This window comes from Arvicanthis niloticus, chromosome 3 (genome assembly GCF_011762505.2).
Source record: "Arvicanthis niloticus isolate mArvNil1 chromosome 3, mArvNil1.pat.X, whole genome shotgun sequence".
NCBI classification, from domain to species: Eukaryota; Metazoa; Chordata; class Mammalia; order Rodentia; family Muridae; genus Arvicanthis; species Arvicanthis niloticus.
This window is the reverse complement of record NC_047660.1, coordinates 34,135,807-34,159,808: the sequence shown is the minus strand read 5'-3', so window position 1 is coordinate 34,159,808 and position 24,002 is coordinate 34,135,807. Positions and strand designations below refer to the sequence as shown.

The window sequence follows — 24,002 nt, the reverse complement described above, 5'->3', positions numbered from 1 at the left end:
CACCTACACCAAAACAAATTCTAGGTCCCACATGACATGTCTAGACAATGGGATGGGAATGACAGAACAAGAACTGAGAGACAGGCCAAGGACTTAGGAGAAAACCAAACACTACTGTTCTGCTAAAGGATCACAGCCATAAAATGACACCTACATTCTGCTATACTCATCAATCAAGATCTTGCTCCTCCATCCTCAGAAAAGCTTCTTCCTGTAGTAGCTGGGAACAAATAGTCACACAGCTGGACAAAGTAGGGAGGAAGTGACCCTGGGACACACAATCGTACATGAAATGCCCCCATCGAATGCTTTCCCTCAGGGCTCAGGGGAATGCTCCAGAAGAGGAGACAGGAAATGTGGAAAAGCCAGAGTAGATGGAAGGCAATAAAGAAACAAGCCCTTCTAAATACAGCAGGACTGATGAACATATAAACTCACAGAGAATGCAGCATGCACACAGGACCTGCACAGATATGGGCCAGATGGGATCACGAGGCTCAGGAGACATAGGCATCCAATTCCCAACCCAGACACTATCTCCAATTAACAACTGTTTACATGGAAAAATTAGTTTTCTCCAACAGAGTCTCACTGGAGATACAAACCACAAGGGGAGGCCCCATGGCCAGAAGTAGATGGTCAACACAAAATGAACTCAATTGCACTTTTGGAAGGTCTTTCCCAGGTGTTATTTTTGTATGTTTTGGTTTTGGGTGGGTTTTTTTTTGTTTGTTTGTTTGTTTGTTTGTTTGTTTGTTTTTAAAAATCCTTATGTCAGGGGTGAGGAGGTAGACATTTTGAGAAAAAAAAAAAAGTGGAATAGAAAGCAAGGCACCAACAGGCTCCTTCGACTTCTTGAAAACTCTCCATCTGCTGTACACAGCACTCGATCTATGATGGCTCACAGAGCACAGGCAAGACAACAAAAAGGAACTGAGGCCAAGGTGGTGACTGTTTCCCTGTCTTCATGGAAATCCTAACATGGCAATGACCCTTCCTCCTGAGTTATGTCAGCAGGCAAGGCTTTCATTGGAGGACAAAGATGATGTGACAAGATATGATTAGCCAAATATTTAAGGACTTGAGATTGGCTCAAACACTGAGTATCCATTTATCCACTGTGATGCTGATCTCTGGAGTCTGACCACCCAGGATTAATGACATGACTCCATTGCCTCTCATACCCACTCCATCCTCAGCCCTGTTCATACAACCCTTGTGTATATCTTCTAATTTCTGCTTTGGGGTTTTATTGGATTAATATGTCTGTGAAATTCTGTTTTTGAGTCTATATGTGTCTCTTGTGCTTTTCCCCCAATGGCTCTAGCTTTTGGTTAAGCTTATTTTATTCCCTCTCTTCTCTCTCTGTCTCTGTCTCTGTCTCTGTCTCTGTCTCTGTCTCTCTCTCTCTCTCCCCCTCCCTCCCTCCCTCCACCCCCCCCCCATGCTTGTTTTCTAAGGACAGAGAGAAAGAAAGGGTTTACATGGAAGGGGATCTGTGAGAAGCTGAGGGAGTTAAAAACTGTAATCAAAATATATTGTATAAAAAAATCTGTTAAAAATAAAATTTAAAAACTGGAAAAATATCAATTCTATGGACATCTGACGTTTTGAAACCAACTATCCATGTAAGGTAACCTGGACTGTTGTCTGTTAACTCCTCTCAGCTATTTCTAAATAAAATATGGAAAACACCCTAACAATAAACTCAAAGCCATGAATTTGCTATAGTCCCTTAACTCATAGGCTAACCGTCCCAAATCAGTTAAAAAAAGTTAAAGAAGGACTGGGTCTAAGCCTTGTATTCTTAAATGTGTTACACAGGCACAATGCCCATGAGAGTATCAATATTCCTCTCACTTTTATATCAGTAAGAAGCTCATACCAATGAAAACTTTAAATTTGAAATCAAATTTAAATTTTGTACCATTTAAGAAATTATAACTTCATCTTGATATTAATCATATAGATTTCTACCAATAGGTTATGGCTATGCAATGAGTCCTAGCTAATCCTCCCTGTTCCAACAAAACCACTACTTTTCCCTAGAAAAACAGCCCAATATTAACCACCTTAGTCCCCAAACCCAGGGAATAGGGGCGCTGACTCTTCTTTAACTTCTTCAAGCTGATTATAGGCATTGAGATATTAGAAGAGGGGTGGGGGGAAGAGTAAATTGATAAGCCTCTGAAGCTGTGTCTTCAATGCATCCAGATGGAATTCCAGGACATCAGAGGTTAATGTTCATTTCGATTAGAGACCTGTCTGCTCCTGACAGCTTCCTGTCGTGGAGTCTAAGAAGAAATTGAGCATCCTTGGAGTTACTCCAGTTGTGGTGAGTCAGCCACTAGGCAAGAATTGCCTCTTCCCATCTACAGACAAATTACTGTCCAGAAAAGGACACACTTGCAGAATAGTCGACTGATTATATCTACCTAGACAGAGTAATCAGCCCTTAATAATTCTGCATCACTAAGGTCTGTCAGATGATTCTGGGCCAGAAGGCTTAAGATTTGATGCTCCAACATTTGGTAGTATAGGGGCTTTTCAGGTGTTCAGCAGTCTCTATAAATTGGCTAAGTTTTAGAAGCTATGCTTTGTGCTTCCCATAATTTCAGTTAACTCTGTCATTCTGGATTTCTGACAGGGTTGAAGACCTATAATCTCATAGCCAATCCTGGCTATTTACTATGATAGAAAAGATCTGAGTGGATGGTTTTCAGCTGACATTCATTCTAAAGCCAAGAAAAAAGTCAGGTTCAAAACTAAGTGTTTTAGTTAGGAGAGATGACAGAGGTTCTAGTTAGTCAACAAAATGATGGACTGGGTATTAGGACTATCTTAAACCTCACTGATACAATTAGGAATAATTATGCTCTAATTGCATTTTGAGAGAAAAGTTTTATTCTAACAGGAAGGGTGAAGCTAGGTGATGGGGGGGGGGGGGGCATGGAGGCAGATGTTCACAGGTCTCCACCAGTCAAAGATAGCTTATATATCTAGGTTGGGTATTGGGTTACACTTCTAATTGAGCATTACTAAACTTATAACGCCTTTGATTAACATTTAAAAAATGTATAAAATCAAAAAGGAAAGGGGGGCCTCGGATAGGGGTTTTCTAGGGAGGGGAAATGGGGAAAGGGGATGGCATCTTAAATGTAAATAAAATATAAAAAAATGGAAAAATACATAAATAAAACTGAGTGTTCTCAAACTTCCTAATGCTGTGACCCTTTAATACAGTTCCTCATGCTGTGGTGACCCTCAACATAAAATTATTTCCATTGCTCCTTCATAACTGTAAATTATCTACTGTTATGAATCATGATGTAAATATCTGATATGCAAGATAGCTGATATTCAGCACACATATGAAAGGGTCATTCAATCCACAGGTGTAAATGAAAAATGTTTAGGTTTTGAAATATAAATAGTTTAGAGTATTTGAATCATTTTTTAATGACATCAGACACTCTTCAAATCACTAAGCAATGGCATTGTGTAGGAGGACTTTTTTGTGGAACTGTCTTCTCTCTCTCACACGAAATCACATGAAGTCACTGTGTATAAACAGGTATCAGATAGTCTTCATTATCTTTATGATAAGGTCATACTTACTTCATATAAGGAAAAAAGGAGGTCACAACAAGGGGAATTCTAATTTTTAATTACCCAAAACAATGTAACATGAATATATACAAAGACAAAGTATACTTTGTAGATCCACAGAAACTTCATGACAACAGAAGGATGTGGGACGCGGCGGCATTGCACACATGTGACAAACTAACAAACTTCATACCTTAAACTTAGAAGGTCGGCTTTAATCCTGTATAATATCCAGATCCAATTTACATTCCTCAGTCAGCACAATCCATCACTGATGCTGAATATAATTATAGCTGATTTTAGCTTTCACTTTCACCTACCCTGAGCAAGGTGACTAAATACTTAAAATGAACTGCTCTGAGGGGACATGGAAAGCAATTAGCATGTTCTGTAGGGCAAAACACTCAAATATCCACATCCCATTCAGTGTCCAGGTCACAAAAAAATTACAGTAAATTAGAAAACAATCTCCTCCCACCCCAAGAAGATCAGAAACTAAGTAATGTCCTTGTTGTAAAAACATACCAAACTTCAAAATGCAACTGTTATTATTTGAGGCAACTTTCTGGAATAAAATGACACATTTAAAATAACCACTTATGCCTACATTCCACATTAAACAAGACACTAGAGGAACAAGCAGCAATACATTCTCATTGCGGCTTTAGAATCGATTCAAACCTGTGACATATGTGGGGGAATATTGCAAGTCAGAGAAAAGGGAACCAGGTGAACAGCAGTGCTAAGGTAATACGTGGAAGAATCTCTATTTTTCAGGCTCACTATTTTATGTTACAGTCTTACATCCATGTCAATACAGACCAACATCCACATCAGTACAGCCCAATGTGAGTTACATCATTCCTGATTAAACCCAAGATCTGCCATTAATTCTACAAATTCATGGCTTCTTTTGTGTCTTCAGCCATTAAGCCACCCTGTACACCGCCTGTCTCCCACATAACACACAAATCAATTCTATCTATCAAGGGCCCTCTACTTTTCCTTCCTTAAGCCCTCACTAATTTAAACCCACATCCATTCCTGTCAGTGCCCACTTCTCTTAGGTAATTTCACTCCAAAATCATCAGCCTCTTTTAAACCCATGTGTTACTCAATATTCAATCTGGCTTTTTCCAACCACATCACCAACAACTGTTCTTCTCAAAGGTCACCAACCCCACTGTTAGCAGGAGCACTGTTGTGCCCCACGTCACGTTGCTTCCTTCTGAAGTATTCTTCTTTGGTTCAGAGAATCATCCTTTTGCATTCTCATTCTCCCACACTAACTATACTTCATCTGTTATTCTGGTAATTCTTGCTGTACTCAACTGTTTCTGGATGCTTCTGAATCTGCAATCCTTATAGCATTTATCTTTGTTCTCTAACCTTGTGCAGGACACCTGAACCGACATGTCATTCATTAAAGGAGTGTTTTAATTAACAATTTCCATAACAACTACCAACACTACTGTCTACACATTTGTTCAAGGCAGAAAGCTTGGTACCATTCTTGAGTCCTCCTTTCCATCCACAGTTCACCAGCATGTCCCACAGTTTCTACCCCCAATTTATCTACCCACTCCTTTGTCACTCACATTTCTACAACCTTCCTCCAAGCTACCCTTAGCTTCCCATCATGAGAAAGTGAGGAAAGATGGTGGGATACTAGTAAAGGAACCTAGAGTGCTTCACATGCTAGGCAAATACTCTACAGCACTGAGCTGCAATTCCAGTTACCAAGAAATACAAGTGTTCCTTGAAAAAATTAGTTGACTATCAGTATTCTGTAACTTTAATTTTTTTCAAACCCTCTTTTTAATGATGGTTCTTATATGCTATAACCTCCCTTCGAGTGCACCACTCACCAGAGGTAGTGGAAAAGAAAGCATACAGGGAAAATGGATCTACTTAGAAAGGTGCTTTGGAGCAACTCCCATCTGTATTGTCCAGAAACTGGCAGTTCAGTTCACAGGTTACCAGCAGCAGCCTGATCCACTCACAAACACTTGACGGATACACCAGCAGTCCAGTTCAATAAGTCAGGACAGCAAAAATGAATCAGTAGTGAAAGAAATTTTATGGGTCCCATGAAAAACTAATAAAATAGCAGGGCCCTTTAGATTCCTTCTTCCAAACCCAAGTAGCTAAAAATGCTGCCTTCAGGGTTTGCTAGCCAGAGGCCCAGTTAATCAGTTACCAAGGAATGCAGAGTTACAAGACAAAGGACCAGGCCTGTTAAGCCATCTCAGGAACTGGCTGATAAGAAAGGTTTACAAAGCTCTGCTAACCTAGATAAGCATCTAGCCTGCAGGAACAGCACTCTGCCCCCTCCGACTGGTACAGCCTGCTGATGTTCAAAAATTGTAAAACAACCAATCATGTGTAACTGTGCGAAAGTTTCCTCCCTTTCCCCTCCTCCTGTCTATATAAACCCTAAACCTGACTCCCAGCCCAGAACACTGGTTCCTTCCGGTCTGGGCCAGAGCACAGAGCAGATCTTTGGTGGCAGCTCTGCCCCCAACCTCCAAGAACCCAGAGGAAGCTGGGATCCCAGGCACTCTAACTCAGGCAGTATCTTAGGTAAGCAGACTGCAGGGCCCGCCCTAAACAGGGAGTAACTGGGAACCAAAAGGACCCAGGAAGTCACTCCCGGCCTGGAACACTGGTTCCTTCCAGTCTGGGCCAGAGCACTGAGCAGACCTTGGGTGGCAGCTCTGTCCCCAACTTCCAAGAACCCAGAGGAAGCAGGGATTCCAGGCACTCTAACTTGGACAGTGTCTTAGAAACTAGTTCCCAGATCTGAGGCCTGGATCAGACCTCTGACTGGTCTGCTGTTATGTGGACCCCAGATTCCACCTGAGACATACTGGAAGGTCCACTCAACCCAGAGCCACAGAGGAACAACTGAACTCAGAGCATCAGACAACATATCCTGAGATATTCTAGAGGAGACACTGCACCAAGAACAGCAGACACCTAGCTGGACTGCTACCTTGGAGGCACCATATCCTGAGGCATCCTAGAGGGTACCACTGTAATCAGTGCAGCTGGAAAAGATCACAGAGACATCTGGACCCCTAGGAGATCAGACACAAGCTAGATAACTGGAAAGGCAGGCTTCAGTCAGAGACAGCAAGTACAGGCAGCACTAGAGTTAACCAGATGGCAAAAGGCAAGTGCACGAACGTAAGCAACAGAAACCAAAGTTACATGGCATCATCAGAACCCAGTTCCCCCATCATAGCAAGCCCTGAACACCCCATCACACCAGAAAAGCAGGATTCAGAATTAAAATCACTTCTCATGATGATGATAGAGGGCTTTAAGAAAGACATAAATAATACTCTCAAAGAACTTAAGGAGAGCACTGGTAGACAGATAGAAACCCTTAAAGAGGAAACACAAAAATCCCTTAAGGAATTGCAAGAAAATGCAACCAAACAGGAGAAGGAATTAAACAAAACCATGCAGGATCTAAAAATGAAAGTAGAAACAATAAAGAAATCACAAAAGGACAATACCCTGGAGATAGAAAACCTAAAAAAAAGATCAGGAGTCATAGACACAAGTATCACCAACAGAATACAAGAGATGGAAGAGAGAATCTCATGTGCAGAAGATACCATGGAAAACATTGACACAACTGTCAAAGAAAATGCAAAATACAAAAAGCTACTAACCCAAAATGTACAAGAAATCCAAGACACAATGAGAAGGCCAAACCTAAAAATAATAGGTGTAGATGAGGAGGAAGACTCCTAACTTAAAGGACCAGTAAATATCCTCAACAAAATTATAGAGGAAAACTTCCCTAACCTACCTAAAGAAAGAGATGTCCATAAATATACAAGAAGCCTACAGAACTTCAAATAGTTTAGGCCAGAAAAGAAATACTTCCCGCCATATAATAGTCAAAACATCAAATGTACAAAACAAAGAAAAAATACTAAAAGCAGTAAGGGAAAAAGGCAAAGTAACATATGAAGCCAGACCTATAAGAATTACACCAGACTTCTCACCAGAGACCATAAAAGCCAGATGATCCTGGACCGATATCATACAGACCCTAAGAGAACACAAATGCCAGCCCAGACTACTATACCCAGCAAAACTCTCAATCATTATTGATGGAGAAACCAAAATATTCCATGACAAATCCAAATTTACACAGTATCTCAACACCAATCCAGCACTTCAAAGAATAATTGGTGGAAAACTCCAACACAAGGAGGGAAACTACAACCTAGAAAAAGCAAGAAAGTAATCTTCCAAAAACCCCAAAAGAAGATAGTTACACAAACATATCTCCACGGATGTTAGCCCAAAAGCTTGGATTAGCGAAGACTCAACCCACAGATCACATGAAGCTCATGAAGAAGGAAGACCAAGAGGGGATGCCTCAGTTCTACTTAGAATGAGAAACAAAAATGCTCAAGGGAGCAAATAGGGAAACAAAACATGGAAAAGAAACTGAAGGAGAGGCCATCAGGAGACCATTCCACCTGGGTATTCATCTCATGTACAGCCACCTAAGCTAAACACTGTTGTGGATGGCTGGAAGTGCATAATGTGAGGAAAATGATACAGCTGTCTCCTTAGAGGTCTGCCAAAGACTAACACACTCATAGGACAATGCTCACAGTTAACCTCTGATATGATCAGGGGTTTCCCAATGGAGAACTTAGTGAGAGGACTGAAGGAGCAGAAAGGGTTAGTGACTCCAGGTGGAAAGCAACAATACCAAACAATCAGAGCCCCCCAGGGTCTAAACTACCAGCCTGGGAACACATAGGGAGGGACCCAAGACTCCAGAGGTATATGTAGGGGAGGATGGCCTTGTCGGACATAGGTGGGAGAGGAGTTTCTTGGTCCCATAAAAAAAAAATGAACACAGAGTGGGGGGGGTGAATGTGAGGACGGGGAGGGGATAGTGAGGGGGTGTAGGTACAGTCACTGCTTCATAGAAGCATGAGGAGGGGGATGAGATAGGAGGTTTCTGGGTGGTGGGAGGAAGTAGGGTAAGGGGATAAAATCTGAAACGTAAATACTACAACCAATTTTAACAAGTGAAAAGAAAAAAGTTGTCAGAACCAACATCTTTTAAAAAAAAAAATGTCCGCCCCCTGGGGGGAAAATTTTTTTCTTTTTCTCGATACTAAAACTTGTTCTGAGAATTGTATATTGCAGAATACACGGCTTTGGTGTATCTACTCATCAAGCATACTGAGCAGACCTGCCCAAAACTCTGATGTCATGGAATTACATCTGGATTCAATGAAGACACAGAGTCAGAGGCTTATCAACTTACTCTTCCCCCCCACCCCTCTTCTAAAATCTCAATGCCCTTAATCAGCTTGAAGAAGTTAAAGAAGAGTCAGCGCCCCTATTCCCTGAGCTTGGGGACTAATGCGGTTAATAATGGTCTGTCTTTCTAGGGAAAAGTAGTGGTTTTCTTGGAACAGGGGGGATTAGCTAGGACTTATTGCATAACCATAACCTATTGGTAGAAATCTGTATAATTATTATCAAGATGAAGTTATAATTTCTTAAATGGTACAAAATTTACTTTGATTTCAAATTTAAGGTTTTCATTGGTACGAGCCTATTATTAATATAAAAATGAGATGAATACTGATACTCTCATGGGCATTGTGCAGGTAAAACACATTTAGGAATACAAGGCCTAGACCCAGCCCTTTTTTAACTTTTTTAACTGATGTGGGACGGTTAACCTATGAGTTAAGGGACTATAGCAAATTCATGGTTTTGAGTTTATTGTTAGGGTGCTTTCCATATTTTATTTAGAAATAGCTGAGAGGAGTGAACAGACAACAGTCCAGGTTACCTTACATGGATAGTTGGTTTTCAAAACATCAGAAGTCCATAGAACTGACGCTACAAATATTTATATATTAATGTTCATATTGATTAGAGACCTGTCTGCTCCTGACAACTTCCTGTCGTGGAGTCTAAGAAGAAATTGAGCATCCTTGGAGTTACTCCAGTTGTGTGGTAACAGCCACTAGGAAAAAATTGCCTCTCTCCATCTACAGACAAATTACTGTCCAGAAAAGGACACACATGCAGAATAGTCGACTGATTATATCTGCCTAGACAGAGTAATCAGCCCTTAATAATCCTGCATCACTAAGGTCTGTCAGATGATTCTGGGCCAGAAGGCTGAAGATTTGATGCTCCAACATTTGGTAGTATAGGGGCTTTTCAGGTGTTCAGCAGTCTGTATAAATTGGCTAAGTTTTAGAAGTTATGTTTAGTGCTTCCCATAACTTCAGTTAACTCAGTCATTCTGGATTTCTGATGGGGTTGAAGACCTATAGTCTCATAGCCAATCCTGGCTATTTACTTTGAGAGAAAAGATCTGAGTAGATGGTTTTCAGATGACATTCATTCTAAAGCCAAAAGAGCCAGGATCAAAAGTAAGTGTTTTAGTTAGAAGAGATGACAGAGGTTCTGGTTAGTCAACAAAATGATGGACTGGGTATTAGGACTATCTTGTACCTCACTGGTACAATTAGGAATAAGTATGCTCTAATTGTATTTTGAGAGAAAAGTTTTACTTTAACAGGAAGAGTGTTATGTAGGAGGAGCTAAGTGGGAAGGAGTACTGAGAGAAAGAGATGGAACAAGGAGAGAAGATGAAGAGGAGAAGCTAGGTGATAAGAGAGAGAAAGAGAGAGGGGGCATGGAGGCAGATGTTCACATGTCTCCACCAGTCAAAGATAGTTTTTATATCTAGGTTGGGTATTGGGTTACGCTTCTAATAGAGCATTACCAAACTTATAAATCCTTTGATTAACATTTTTAAAAAATCGTATAAAAGCAAAAAGGAAAGGGGGGCATGGGACAGGGGTGTTCTAGGGAGGGGAAATGTGGAAAGGGGATGGCATCTTAAATGTAAATAAAATATAAAATGAAATTTAAAAAAAAAACCTAAACCTTGGAGCCTGGGGGTCATCCCCCCTGTCTCTTGCACTATGCACGTGTTGGGCGGCCCAGAGCGCTCCGTCATTAAACTACCTCATGTGTTTACAGCAAGTGGGTCTCTCGTGAGTCCTTGGGTGCGCCCTCCTGAGACTGGAGTGGGGTCCCCTTCTGGGGGGTCTTTTAGCCTTTCGGTAGCAGTGGCACTACCTAGCAGAGACAGGCAGGCAGGCCTCAGCCTCGGCCCTAAGTCAGCAGAAGGGACCAGGTGGGACACCAGGAAAAGATATTTGCTGTGCCTCTCTCAGGTCAGCAAAGACATGAGACAAACAAGAGTTGCACTGCTAGCTCTATAAGTAAGCCTAGCTCAACCTACATCACTGTCTCTCAAGTCTTTTTTATACTCCCTCCAAACATCACATATCCTCCACAGATCTCCCCTCTCAGCAGTGTCTTCTCAGTATGTGGGTCTGTCTCAACTGACATCACTCTGCCAATCAGTCTCAGTCCGCAGAGGTGACAAGAAGTTGCAGCACACCATCAGAAGTTTCTTGGTGCTTTTCTCCATATGGAGTCTGAACAAATGGAGCTCAAATATGCAGTGTAAGGCAGATCAGTGGGTGCATGAATGTCATTAGTGAAGAATCCTTTATCACATGTCCTGTCATGTGCTTGCTTTGGCAGAACATCCTTTTACCTGTGTCTGCTTCCTTTCACATGTATCCATCTGCTTCAGGAAAACACTCTTTTATATGTTTGCCCCAGAAAAACACCATCCAACAAAGCTGACTATCCAAAGAACCCTTAAGTTTCCACTTCAGTATTTATCTTCTTGTAGAAACTCAATCATTTCAATTAATTTAAAGAAAAAATAAAGACCAATATTTTCATCAAGACCTAGCAACTGCCTACCTCCAAAAGTCTGTCAGACTCTCACCTGGTCTTGGACCCTTTATTTTTCTTGAGTAAATTAAAACCGTTTGTTCATTTATACAATGCTTTTCCAGGTCAAAGGCATTTATGTTCTGCCTACCTGTTCACTTCCATCTACTCCATATCATGATTTCTATCTCATACTTTAGATGCCTCTTGTTTACTGTGTTCACTAGCATAGAGATAAGAATATAAACACCATGGGTAGATAAATAAATTCCGCCCTGTAATCTAATAGTGTATTAATCTACTATGTCTCCCAGTTTTTATTAGATAAGAGTTTGTGGTGTCCCATAATCTTTCACATAGGTTAGGTATTTCTTTTTACATGAAATTACTAAATGAAAGCAGGAAAAGCCCTTGCATCTCCTCTGTTTTTCTCCTAGGAGACTGCATAAAGTTATACTAAATATTTGATCTCCTGTCCCATAAAATGAGCAGTATAGATTTGTGCATTTCACTTTATTTCATGTATCAATTTCCCTATTCTCATGTTATTATTTAAATCTATTTAACATGGACTTTGATCTTCTGGGTTCCACATTAAAATTCCAGAATACATAATTCTCAGAAATGCACATTATCATAAGAAAAGCAGCCAAAGGGATAAACTCAGGAGTATAAAGGTTCTAAACCACTGCACATGGGAAATGAACTGGAGAAGGGTGGGATTAGAACTGAACCTCAAGCTGTCATACATGCTAGGCAAGTAATGTTTTGACATTAGACATAGGGCTAAGAGATGGAGGTGCTAAGACAGCACAAGTTCTACTTCCTATGAGTACAACCTGACTATCTATTGGCCACAGGTTGTCTACATAGCAAAACAACTTAAAAAGAGGATGTCTCGTTTAACATTATCTCAACAAGAACAAGAGGCCACCATCAGCAAACTTTCATGAAATGAGTTCATGAGCCACCACAAAGAATACAAGGCAATTTTGGATTCAGTCCATTTGTAGATGAGAACACATGCTATGGGGAACAAAGTTCAAATGCAGCTTACTTTTAGACCACTCATCTGAATGGTCAGGGAAGAATGAAATGGTAAAATACAGTGGGGAAAGATTACTGAGCAACCTAAGACTCTACAGAACATTCTCCAGTGCAGGATCTACTCATAGCCATTGCAAGTGTACTTTCCTTTTAAAACCTCTCTGCTATTCCTTCCCTTGTATTCTGTCAAAAACTTGCTAATGAAGATGCAAATCTGATAACACTATCATAGGGCTACATCCTGAGCAGAGAAAAACAAGTTTTCAGTTGTTAAAACTGTAGATAGTCCAGCAGGGTTGCCAACAGGTGACAATTTCAATTTCATATTCAATTGCTCAATCAACCTGGCACATATTAAGTACTTACAAGCCACATTTTATACGGGACTCAGTACTAAACAGCATAAAGACACTTCAATTCCATTGTTGCATAAGGTTCTGCTGGGCAAAATATCTGATTCTTCCCTATTCCTGCAGAAGTGCTGCAGGCCATCTCAGATACTAAGACTCATTTGGGTGTTCTGTTGTTGTTATTGTTGTTTTTACTTTCACTCCTACAAATCTTAACAATGACAATAGGTAGCACCTGTTTCTTTTCAACATGCACTGTCCAAGTAACATAAGAAAGTACAAATCCATGGCCAATACAGATACTAAAATGGAACTTTGACTTTTATAGTATTTTCTGAATTGAACACTAAAATCCCCTCCTCTCTTCAACATTCTGCTCATCTTGATAAGACTTCTTTCTTCTGATGTATAGATAAGCGTGTGTTTATATATACACGTGAAAGAGAAGAGTAAGACAAATGTTTTCATTAAGTCCTTTACACACTGTAACCAGCAATACACTAAAACACAGTAGAAAGCTCAAACAATTAGCCTGAAAACAATTATGCCAAGTCTCTGTAAGACAGTAGCAACTCTAGTGCTTGAAGTTCACTATCTTTTTTACTTACTATCTCTTCAACAGTAAGTTGTCTTTAGTTTTCATGTACAGGTTCTACTTGATTATGTGTAACTAACAACCTACAATATTCATTGCTCAAGCCCAATCATCTATAACTCAACCACACCATCTACTTTGCAAAAACCCAATAACCACATGCGGAAGTGGCTACTTCGTCTCACAGTGTGGACACACCACGCCTACCAATCAATGCAGAAGGTTACTAACAACATAAATACGCAAGCTTTGAACTCTGTTATATTGTCACTGACTTTGTGTTAATGTATTTTTCTTTAAAAAAGTCTATCCTGGCCATCCAAACAGCAATTTATATTTTATATTAAATAGACTGGGAAGGAGATATAAGCATATGTATGTGTTAGTTCTTACAATACACTAGGAAAACTTTACAATCATAGGAGCTTTAGGGTCAAGTATAAATTGAGCTAAATGGCTCTATTTCACCATCTACAGAATATGAGTATTTATTTGTTAAAAGCAGCTGCAGAATTTCCAGTGTGCTCTATTTTGATTGTCAAGTTTGTACTCAAAGTCAAACCTTTTAAGGCACAGATAAAGTTAGTTCAGAGCCCAAGTATTTAAAACACATTATTGATATGCCTAAAAAGTCAGAATAAAGTTGCTATATGACAATAAACAAAGAGGAAGCCTCCTCAGGGGGAGAAGGTTCAGTTCTCTTGGGTCTCAAACTTAGTTTACCAAGGCAGAAAAGGCAGTGGCATGCCCTCTGAGAACATGGGAGGCGATCAACATGGGGTTGACATGGAAACACTAACATACATTCTCTTCCAGCACATTTGTCATTAATATTTGACTCATTTAAAGCACTTTTACAAAGGACTTCAAAACTGTCTGAAAATAAAGGGTATCTTCAACAAATATTCTTATAAGCAGTAACAGATGCTATAAAAATTATGAAGCCTGAATATTAAGACATAAATAATAAATGGCATATTCTAAGATGCATGGCTCTACCTAAAGAAAGAGGCAAAGATAAATATTAACACCATACATTATAGTTTTTTATTACTCATAAAACAATTCTTTAAACTATTTTTAAGAAGTAAAAGTAGGCACATCTCTCTGAGGAAAACACTGCTTAAGAAAAAATGAATCACGCTAAAATTTTTAACGTACCTAAGGGGCTGTCTCTATCACTATTAGTATATTAATTCCTGGCTCTCAGCAGCCATTCTGAGGGCATGAAAAGACTGTAGCTATATCCCTGCCTGGCGGGCATGCCTCCTTTCTCCCTTTTTTGTCCCTTCATAACTGACAGAAAGCCCATTCAATCTTTATTCTTCAAAAAGGACTTCTTGCCAAAGGCAACCTCCACAGACCACTTTTTCCTCCTCTCAGGTCCCTCTTGATATTGATGCCCAATTATCCTCCGGACATTTAAAACTGTTCTTGGAACATTAATTGTTTTTTTATGAAATATTACCACACTGAATTGAACACTGAGTTTGGATAAGCACGAAGCCGGTGTAAATGGAGTCAGGGAGCATGCGTGAGAGCTAAGTTCCCTAGACAGCGCTGTCTAATAGAATTCTCATCATGACAGAAATGGTCTCTACATACTGTCCGGTACAGCAGTCATTATTCACATGTGGCTCCTGAGCAATTAAAGAGGTGGCACTTTCTAATTTGAAGTTAATTAAATATAAAAAACTACAGTGACTAGCAGCTCTTGTGTTAATAGAAGGAAGCAGTGTAAGATCTGCCAGTGGTTATAAAGAGAGACAACACAGAAGAACAACACAAGAATGTGAGTCACCTAGGGAACTTCCAGTGCACCATTTCAGAAGCCATTATTACAGACACTACCATAAACTTGGGTATATATTCTCATATGTTTTTTATCATTAATATTTTTAAATATGCATCTTGTACCTTAATTTGAAACATATCACTGAAAGAAAAACCACCTAGGACAGTTTATAATAAGGAGAGAATACTGAACAACATAAAAAAATTGAAAAATGCTAATGCATAACCATAAAAAAACAGAAACACACACACACACAAACAAAAATAAAAACAAACAAAAATATTTTGCTACTGTGAGTGCTCCTTGCAATTTATTGACCAAAAAACCTTTTTCATTTTTCTAATGCATTATTCAAAGAACTTAATGAGTATATTTATAGTTTAAAATTAAACATTCATTAATATTTTCTAGTCTTAAAGACATGTTCTCAATATCCCTCCTAACATTCACTAAAATACAACTTGAAATTCCTACCTACAGTGTTAAGAAAAAGTTTCCTTACTTTGGAAATCATATATTTACAAGGCAAATATGTGACGGGACAGCCCTGTGATTCCAGTACTGATTCCAGTTCAAAGCCAGTGTAGACTACACGAAGAGACTTTGTCTCGATTACAATAAAGATCATGATGGTGGAGATGGTGGTGGTGGTGATTTAAATGAGAACTAAATACAGAGAGTAAAAGAGAAATGCCAGCCTAAGACTCTCTTACTCCACTGAACATGTATAAAGCTCCAGAAATCTAATGCCCTCCGTGAGACAACTGTAATTTAGAGTGTAGCATCAAGCCTGAACAGACTAGAAAATGCTAGAGTCTCAAAGATCTTAGACCTTCAGTAAGATGGTCAACTAAACGTCCAATGAAAGTAGACTGCAAGAAAACTGGTTCTGAGAACTCAGAACAAATAATGTAGTAGAGAGAAAAAATGGCAAGTACAAATGGCAGGATTAGAAAAGGGGTGTATATAGTAAAAAGGGTCTGATGTACGTTCTCTGAATAGGAAAAAAAAAACTATTTTAAGGGTGAATAGCAGAAATTTTCAGAAAAAAAAAAAAGACAAACTATTGAAGGAACTTGAAACAATCTCTTAAAAAGTAAATCCTATCGTTAGAAAAATACTCTATAACATCAAGGACATAGAAAAGAGCCAAGAAAGATACAGCAGACGTCCTACAAAGGAATGTGCTTTAGATGGGGTCCAAACACTCTCAAAGAGAGGGGAAGAAGAGAAACTAAGGACATGCTAAGAAAACATATGTAAGAAGTAAGTCTTCTGCATCATGAGATCCTCCCTTCTAAAGCACATGCAAATAAAACTTCAGGCAAGAATTAGTCAGAGAAAGACACTGCCATCAACAAACTCTAAGGAACTCTAAGTAGATACCTGAATTAATATCTACCTATACTATTAAAAAGAAAAGGATACAATTAAAATTTCACTCAAATTACTATATAAATTAGTAATTGATATTCAAGGATTCCTTAACTCAAGAGGAAACTAAAGATTGATACTTACTTCTCTCCCTTTTTAATTACATGCTTATGTATTTAAAATAAATTTTGGTCTATTATGAAATCAGAAAAGACTCATGCTTTCAATAAAGAAAAGATAAATGAAATGAGAAATCAAAATTCTATACAAAATAAGGTTAAAGGAGAAGAAGCCACAAAAACAGAAGGAAATGAGGAAAGTTGCAGCAGGTAAACAGAGGGCTCAATGTAGAAATTCAAACGCAGATGCTGGATAGTAATTCCAATGCATTTGTAAGTTAATACAAAACTAAACTACCAGTTAAGAACAAAGAGTATCAAACTATAAACCAAGCACATTATTACTTGTGGTAGGCATGCACAGCTACACGCACTAACATAAGCAAAGGTAGGAACCTCAACAGTAAAGGAAAACATAACCTCTACATAGATGTGTAGAGGAAAAATCCACTTCAATCATGATAGAAAAGACAAAAGACAGACAGATTGGTGAAATGGCTTCAATATTAGAGGAGGTTGGCATCCCCAGGTCCCAAAAGAGAGCAGGAAAGAACCAACTCCAAAGATAACACTGACCTCCACACGTGATTGTGGCTGCATGTGCCCATGTGCACATGTCACACACAATCACGAGGGGAATAAAATTTTTTAAATGAGTTAAACCAAGTTACATGAATAGTGAAAATGCAGTGGAAGAAAAGGAATGGCAAGTTCAAATATCAGGACAGAACTTGCCATAGGGCAGGGGTTTATGATTGTTTTTTCTAAGGATATGAACTTTTAAAGGCTACAATAGTGCATAAACCAACCCTGTTGGTAGGTGTTTTACTATAACTACAAACAGTCCTTTCAATATTTTTAATATTTTGCTTTTAAAAAATTAAAACAGATCAAATATACTAGTGACGTCAAAACCTTTGTCTTAAATAAAGACTTCTTCAGATCATGTTGGTCCCAGTGAGCACACTGCTTGCCGCCAGCTTTAAACACTAAGGGAACATACTTTGTGTACCCAGCCAAGAATGTTGACAAACAAGACTATGGAATTAACACTCAGTGCACTAAATAATGATAAACAAACATGTTTACTTGTTTAGGTGGAAACATATTTCCCTGCAAAATTCACTGAAATTATTTTGTCAAAGTTTTATCAAGACAATCAAACCTACCTTTAAGTAGACTAAGAAAATGTCTGCAAAATGAGAAAACATCTCTTAAAAAACTGAAAAAGCAAAATGTATATACAAAAAAAAAAAAATGACTTTATTATACTGAGTACACTTGACAGGTACACCAAAATTAGAAAACAAAGATGTGATGCATCCTATAGCTAATCTGACATATACATAAGTGGGTAAGAACTATACATGTTTGAGAGCAATCAGAATGATGTTAGTGTCTACCTGTTTCTACTTTTACCCAATGCATTCAATCACTCAAACAGAACTATTGTCAAGATTCACTGAAAGTTATATTTGGTAATTTGAAAAAATTAATCTTTTCACTAGTGTTCAAACCTGGCTACAAACTGTCACAAAGAATACTGAATAATCAATGAACTTCCTCAAACAGAAGAGCTTTACAGACTTCACATCAAATGTTCATAAAAAAGAGGCAAAAGAGCAGGTCTTTAATACCTGGTTTTCGCATACTTCCCCATCTGCGTGATTGAAGATTAACATTGCTCAGAATTGTCAAGCAGTTTCCATAATTTGATGAAAAGTTCTGAGAAATTCCATGGCCAGGTTGGGGGAGGCAGGACTAATTTGAATGGCAGGAAGGCTAGATTTCCCTATATTTAGTTTAACTAAATTCTAATTCTGAAGCAGTACTGTAGACAGACCATTGATCAGTTCACTGCACTTTATCCATAGCATTCAAGAATTTTAAGTGCTGTGTGGAGACAAACATTTATGAACTTAGAACTTGGAAGCCCAAAGCAGGAAGACTGCAAGTTCCAGGATAGCTAGACCCCATCTAAACTAATAATAAACATACCACCACAACAGGAAAAACTCTTATCTGTCCAGTGAAATCTGATATCTAATAATGATCCAAAAAGCTCATGGATGAGTCACATGCTGTGTGGACAGAAGCAGACATGGAAAGCTGACTTTCTGGGCAGATCAATCTGATAGGTCATACAAGGAAAGACTGAAGAGCTGCTCACTGGCATATAGCAAAGTGTTACAAGGCATTCCTCTAGTGAAAGATGGGGAGAACAAATAATCAAGAAATTCTCTTAGAAAGATTGCTCCATCTAGACTACTAATTATTTTCACCTAAAAGAACTTCATACAAATATAGTGACTTGCAATAATATGTCACAAAAATCTCTGTACCCGGAGAAAAAACTGTCTATAAGTATTTAATGGTATTTTAATGATTTTCTTTGAATGAGAATACAGAATATAATTTCTCCGTATTTTGAGGTAAATTTTTAACAGGTCATCCAACCCATCATATACGCCCAGATTAATTTATACAAAACCCTTAACATTTAACTCCTCTGCTATCCTCATCATCTATTTTACAAAAAGGATGGAGAGGGAACAGGGAAGAAGTTGTTGGGTGAATAGTTACACTGGGAAAGCAGCCAGCACAACATCAGTGACCTCATCATGTCAGACTTTAATCTACCTTTTCTACTGAAAACATATGAAGACTCCCTGGTTGCTTGTGCCTAACATGATAAGCAGATATGCGTGTAGTTGTCTCCCCCATTTACCTCAAAACACCCTTTCACTGCGATTAAACTCCATAGAAACAGGGATGTCTTTCTCAAGCCACACTCTCAATATAGCACTTGAGAAAAGAGTAGGTTCTTGATAAATATTTGTGTGTTTGTGAATGGCACATTCTGCATCATGTGCATACATGTACATAGGTGTACGAGCACATACTGTGCACACATCACAGGTTCATGTCAGGTGCCTTATTCAAATCACTCTCCACCTTATTTGTGGAGACAAAGTCTCTTGCTGAACCCAAAGCTTGCCATTTTGTCTAAACTGGTTGGCCAGAAATCTGTAGCTTGCCATTTTGTCTAAACTGATTGGCCAGAAATCTGTGGAGGTGCTCCTGGTTTTAAATCCTCAGTGACAGAAAATAAAGCTATGTCACCACATCCTATCTTTTACATGGGCATTGGGAATCCTAACTCAGGTCCCCATACTTGAATGCCAAACACATTACTAATGGAGTCATTTCCCCAGGCTCTAATAAACATGCTTAAATCTATATATTTTACAAGTATAAATTGAGCTAGAAACACAAATTACTCATTTTACAAATATATCTATCAAATTCTCTATTCAATCTCTTTCTAATAATAAACAGGCTAAAACAAGAGAAAAAAGGGACAAATAAATTAAGCTTCATTGTTTTCAGCCAACAACTCTCTTGCATTTCTCACACGTTTAAGAACAGACTGATGAAGAGCATGAACAGCACACAGGAAAGCCTTTATCCCCCGGCCATCTTTAGGCCATAGTCTCATAAACACACCAGAAGGAAAAACCCATAAAACTGAACTATGACAGAGATTATGTGGTTATTGTTTGTCCCTATTCACCTCCATGTCTTAAAACCTAAGGCTTTTGTATCAAATATTTTTGCAGCCAAAGACTTTCTCCTCTTAGAGTCAAACCTAAATATGTCCAAAACAGTACTTATCGGGGAGAATAATCAAAGACGCAAAGACATTATTCTTTATACCAACACCAACCAACTGAACTATTCCATTGTGGCTTTCCACTTCTTTACCCATATTGTGGACATAAATATGTATACATACATTCTATCTAAAAACCAACTACTTACATAACAAAAAGCCAATGACCATCTTTCTCAAATACATTTTCAGACTCTGACTACTCAAATATTTACTGACAACTGCTTAAGTTATTTCAAGGATATTCTAGTAAAGACAACCACCTAATTCAGAGTCAGCATAAAGTCTCTATGAAAACTTAATTCTGTCCTGTAATCTAGCAAAATTTTAAATGGGGTCAGTTTGTCACCATTACTTTGCCTTTTAAATTAAAACACAGTATTTCTCAAATCAAAATTTCTCAATGGCAACAAAATATAGCCCAATCTGAAAATATGCAAACTTGATCTATAGAAAAAGATATGGTATGGATGTCACATAAAAGACACCCAGCTAAATTTGGATTTCAGATGAGTTTTGTTGTTCTGGTTTTGTTTGGTTTTGTTGGCTGGTTGCTTAATAAGCTTAAAATTCTAACTTGATTTTACATCCTACCTCCTTGTATTTGTTAAATACAGCAGCATTAATCTGTAGCCATTTTAAAAAGAGGGAAATAATGAACAACTAGTATGCCTGGCTGTGTCGAATAAGAATCAGCATGCATCTTAACAATATGAAAGTAAAACACTCATATTAAACTGATAAATTTTTATTATGACTGTTCTCTGACAAAACAAGTTTAAGAATTTTATAAAACTGTTTTAAGTCCATCAGTTATGATTTTCTTACTAAGTGAGAACTTTTTTGTTCATGAATATATTTTATGTTCTTTCCCTAATAATTTTTTTAGTTTGAGACTATACTATTGCACCATTTCTTCCTTCCCTTTCATCCCCACCCAAACCCTCTTATGACCAAGCCCCTTGTTCTCTTTCAAATTCAAGGCTTTCTTTTTTTGTTATATAGGTATGTGTGTGTAGGGGTATGTGTGTGTGTGTGTGTGTGTGTGTGTGTAGGGGTATGTGTGTGTGTGTGTGTCTGGGTGTGTGTCTGGGTGTGTCTGTGTGTCTGTGAGTGTGTGTTCCTAAAAACATAATTCAACACACTTAGATGGATGTTACTTGTATGTTTATGTTTTCATAGTGACCATTTGGTATGGGTTTTTACCTTAAGAAACTGGTCATTTATACTAGCTATTTGAATTTAAACTAAATAAAAATGGCATTGGTGATGTGTGTTCAATTAAGTAACATGCTACCATGACATCCAGAGATGAGTTACCTCACAGGATTACTGGTCAATGATACTCGCAGTGACTCCAGATATGTGAAAAGTCTCTCGTCTGTGTACCCCATTTTCAACTCATGGATAAACTCCTGAGGTGAGATCTGTCGACTACTTCTAAGACTTCCCTGTAAAACAAATCAAAAGAAAGGTTTTTTAACTCATGTTCCATGAAGATTATCTGTAAAATATGAAAATCATCACTACTTTCCTAGTAACAGCTAGATACAACAAAATTACTATTTTGAGGTGACATTATTCTAACTAAAAAGCTATAAATTCATAATTTTATTCACAAATGATTATTTAAAAAAACACTGGCTGTTTTGAAAATGAAAATAATTGTTTTATCAAATGTAACATGTCATGGAGAGTTATTAAGTACATACTATTAGAAACATAATAAAGTAACATTTAGGCACATTTGACTGTTGAAACTCAATAAAAAACAATTATTTTCATTTCAAGACCTTCAATGTATTTTTAATATCATTAGTGAATCTCAAGACATCCTCTGACCAACATTTCAATAGGAGGTACCCAAACCTGGTTTTAAATTTGGCAAATCCATAGTTTCTAGGGTAAGTATAAAGCCCTGTGCAAGGTAACTCCAAGGAAACTTTTATGTGAAAAAAAGTTTATGTGTGGTGCGCACACACACGCACGCGCACACACACACAATTTATATATATATATGTATATACATATATATATATATATGGCTCGTAAAGCTCAATTTCAATATCCTTTTGCAAACATCCTAACATTAGTTATCCCTCTCCAACCTCCTTTCCTGCACTGCTCCACTAATCTTCCCACCTAAACCCCCTGTCTTTTTATTCTCTGTTCCCATTCTTGTCTGTTGTTCCATCATATATACCCGCTACCCCTTAAGATCATTCTTACTCTCCCCACAAATGGTTCCTTTCTACTTGGCTGGTTCTACAGGTACTCCATACTGCACACATATGCAAAGATACACACACACACACAAATTACACAGTAATACTTAAAACAATAGCACAAGCATGTACAAAGAAAAAATCAGCTGATGAAAAAAGACAGACAATAAACTGGTAAAGTCCCACTATACTCTTAATATTCCAAGGGGGATTTTGGAAAAACCTAGTATATATAAAATATGGGTTCAAAGACCTAGAATTCCTTCATTACTTGAAACACATGAACTGCCTACTAAAGTTGAGCACATCACATCAGCTTGGTTTTAATTGTTGAGAAGGCTAGCATAACTTTGGGTACAATCCCCAGTACCATCAAATACACACACACACGCACACGCACATGCACACACACACGCGCACACACACACACACGCACACACACACACTGTACTATTAATAGTAAGTACATTAGTGAGAAACATAACCAAATGGGAGAAACAAGCATAGTATGAGATGTACAATTTTGACTACGGTGATCAATGAACGCCCCACAGGTGGGAATTCAAAGGTCTCTGCCATGCCTGGTGGAATTAGAGTCTAAAGAAACAAAAGAGCTGGCACTGAGGCTGAAAGCTTCCAGGCTACTAAAATAACTTGGAAATACTATGAACATACAACCTAAGAGCAACAGCAGAGACCTGTTCAGAAGGTGTGAATGGATTCCAGATAGGAAATGAGAAAGACATCCAGGTAACAATAAGGAAAACGCTGAGATCACATGTAGAAAGAAAAGAAGTTGAGCACATTCAAACACAAGTTAAAAATCTAGTACTTCTTTTGTCCGTTTCTTTTGCTTTATTAATTTGCCAAAACATTATGCAACAAGACATAACTAGCAATGAAAGGCAAATTTCTTTTAGGGAAACTGTTTTTGCTCTTGATGATATCAAAGAACAATACATACTATAACTCACTATACTATATACTGTAATACTCGTATCTACTCACTATAACTGTATCTAAAATCTCAAAGACTTATTCTCAAAATAGAATAAAAGGCTCATTTTCTCATTTACTTATCAGTTCTGGAGATGACTGTGATAACAAAGTCAAGTGGTGGATGGATCATCTCTGTAGGGAAGTCATTAAAGACAATGGTGCTGCTTAGTTACAGGAAGAAGAATCAATGAGCTAAAAAGCCAAATCTCCTAGAAATAAGAAAGACTATTAGTAACTGTTAACATCTCTGTGTGATGCACCCTAGTAGGGCAGCAGCCCATTCTGACTAATTCACAAGTCCTTTGCAAGATGCCTGCATTCAGTGAATGGATGTGGTTACAATAAAATGCAAATAAAAGAATGGAAATAAGAACAAAAAAGGAAATCAA

The 24,002-nt window shown here is 38.2% G+C and overlaps 1 protein-coding gene across 1 annotated transcript in view; it reads right to left on the bottom strand.

The window, feature by feature from the left end:
- The window catches only part of Diaph3 (diaphanous related formin 3), a 475,947-nt gene that overhangs the window by 345,772 nt on the left and 106,173 nt on the right, over positions 1–24,002 (bottom strand). The window contains exon 5 of the mRNA XM_076930674.1: positions 21,710–21,840. Within this exon, the coding sequence (XP_076786789.1) occupies positions 21,710–21,840 (131 nt within the window). The remainder of the gene's footprint in view (positions 1–21,709; positions 21,841–24,002) is intronic.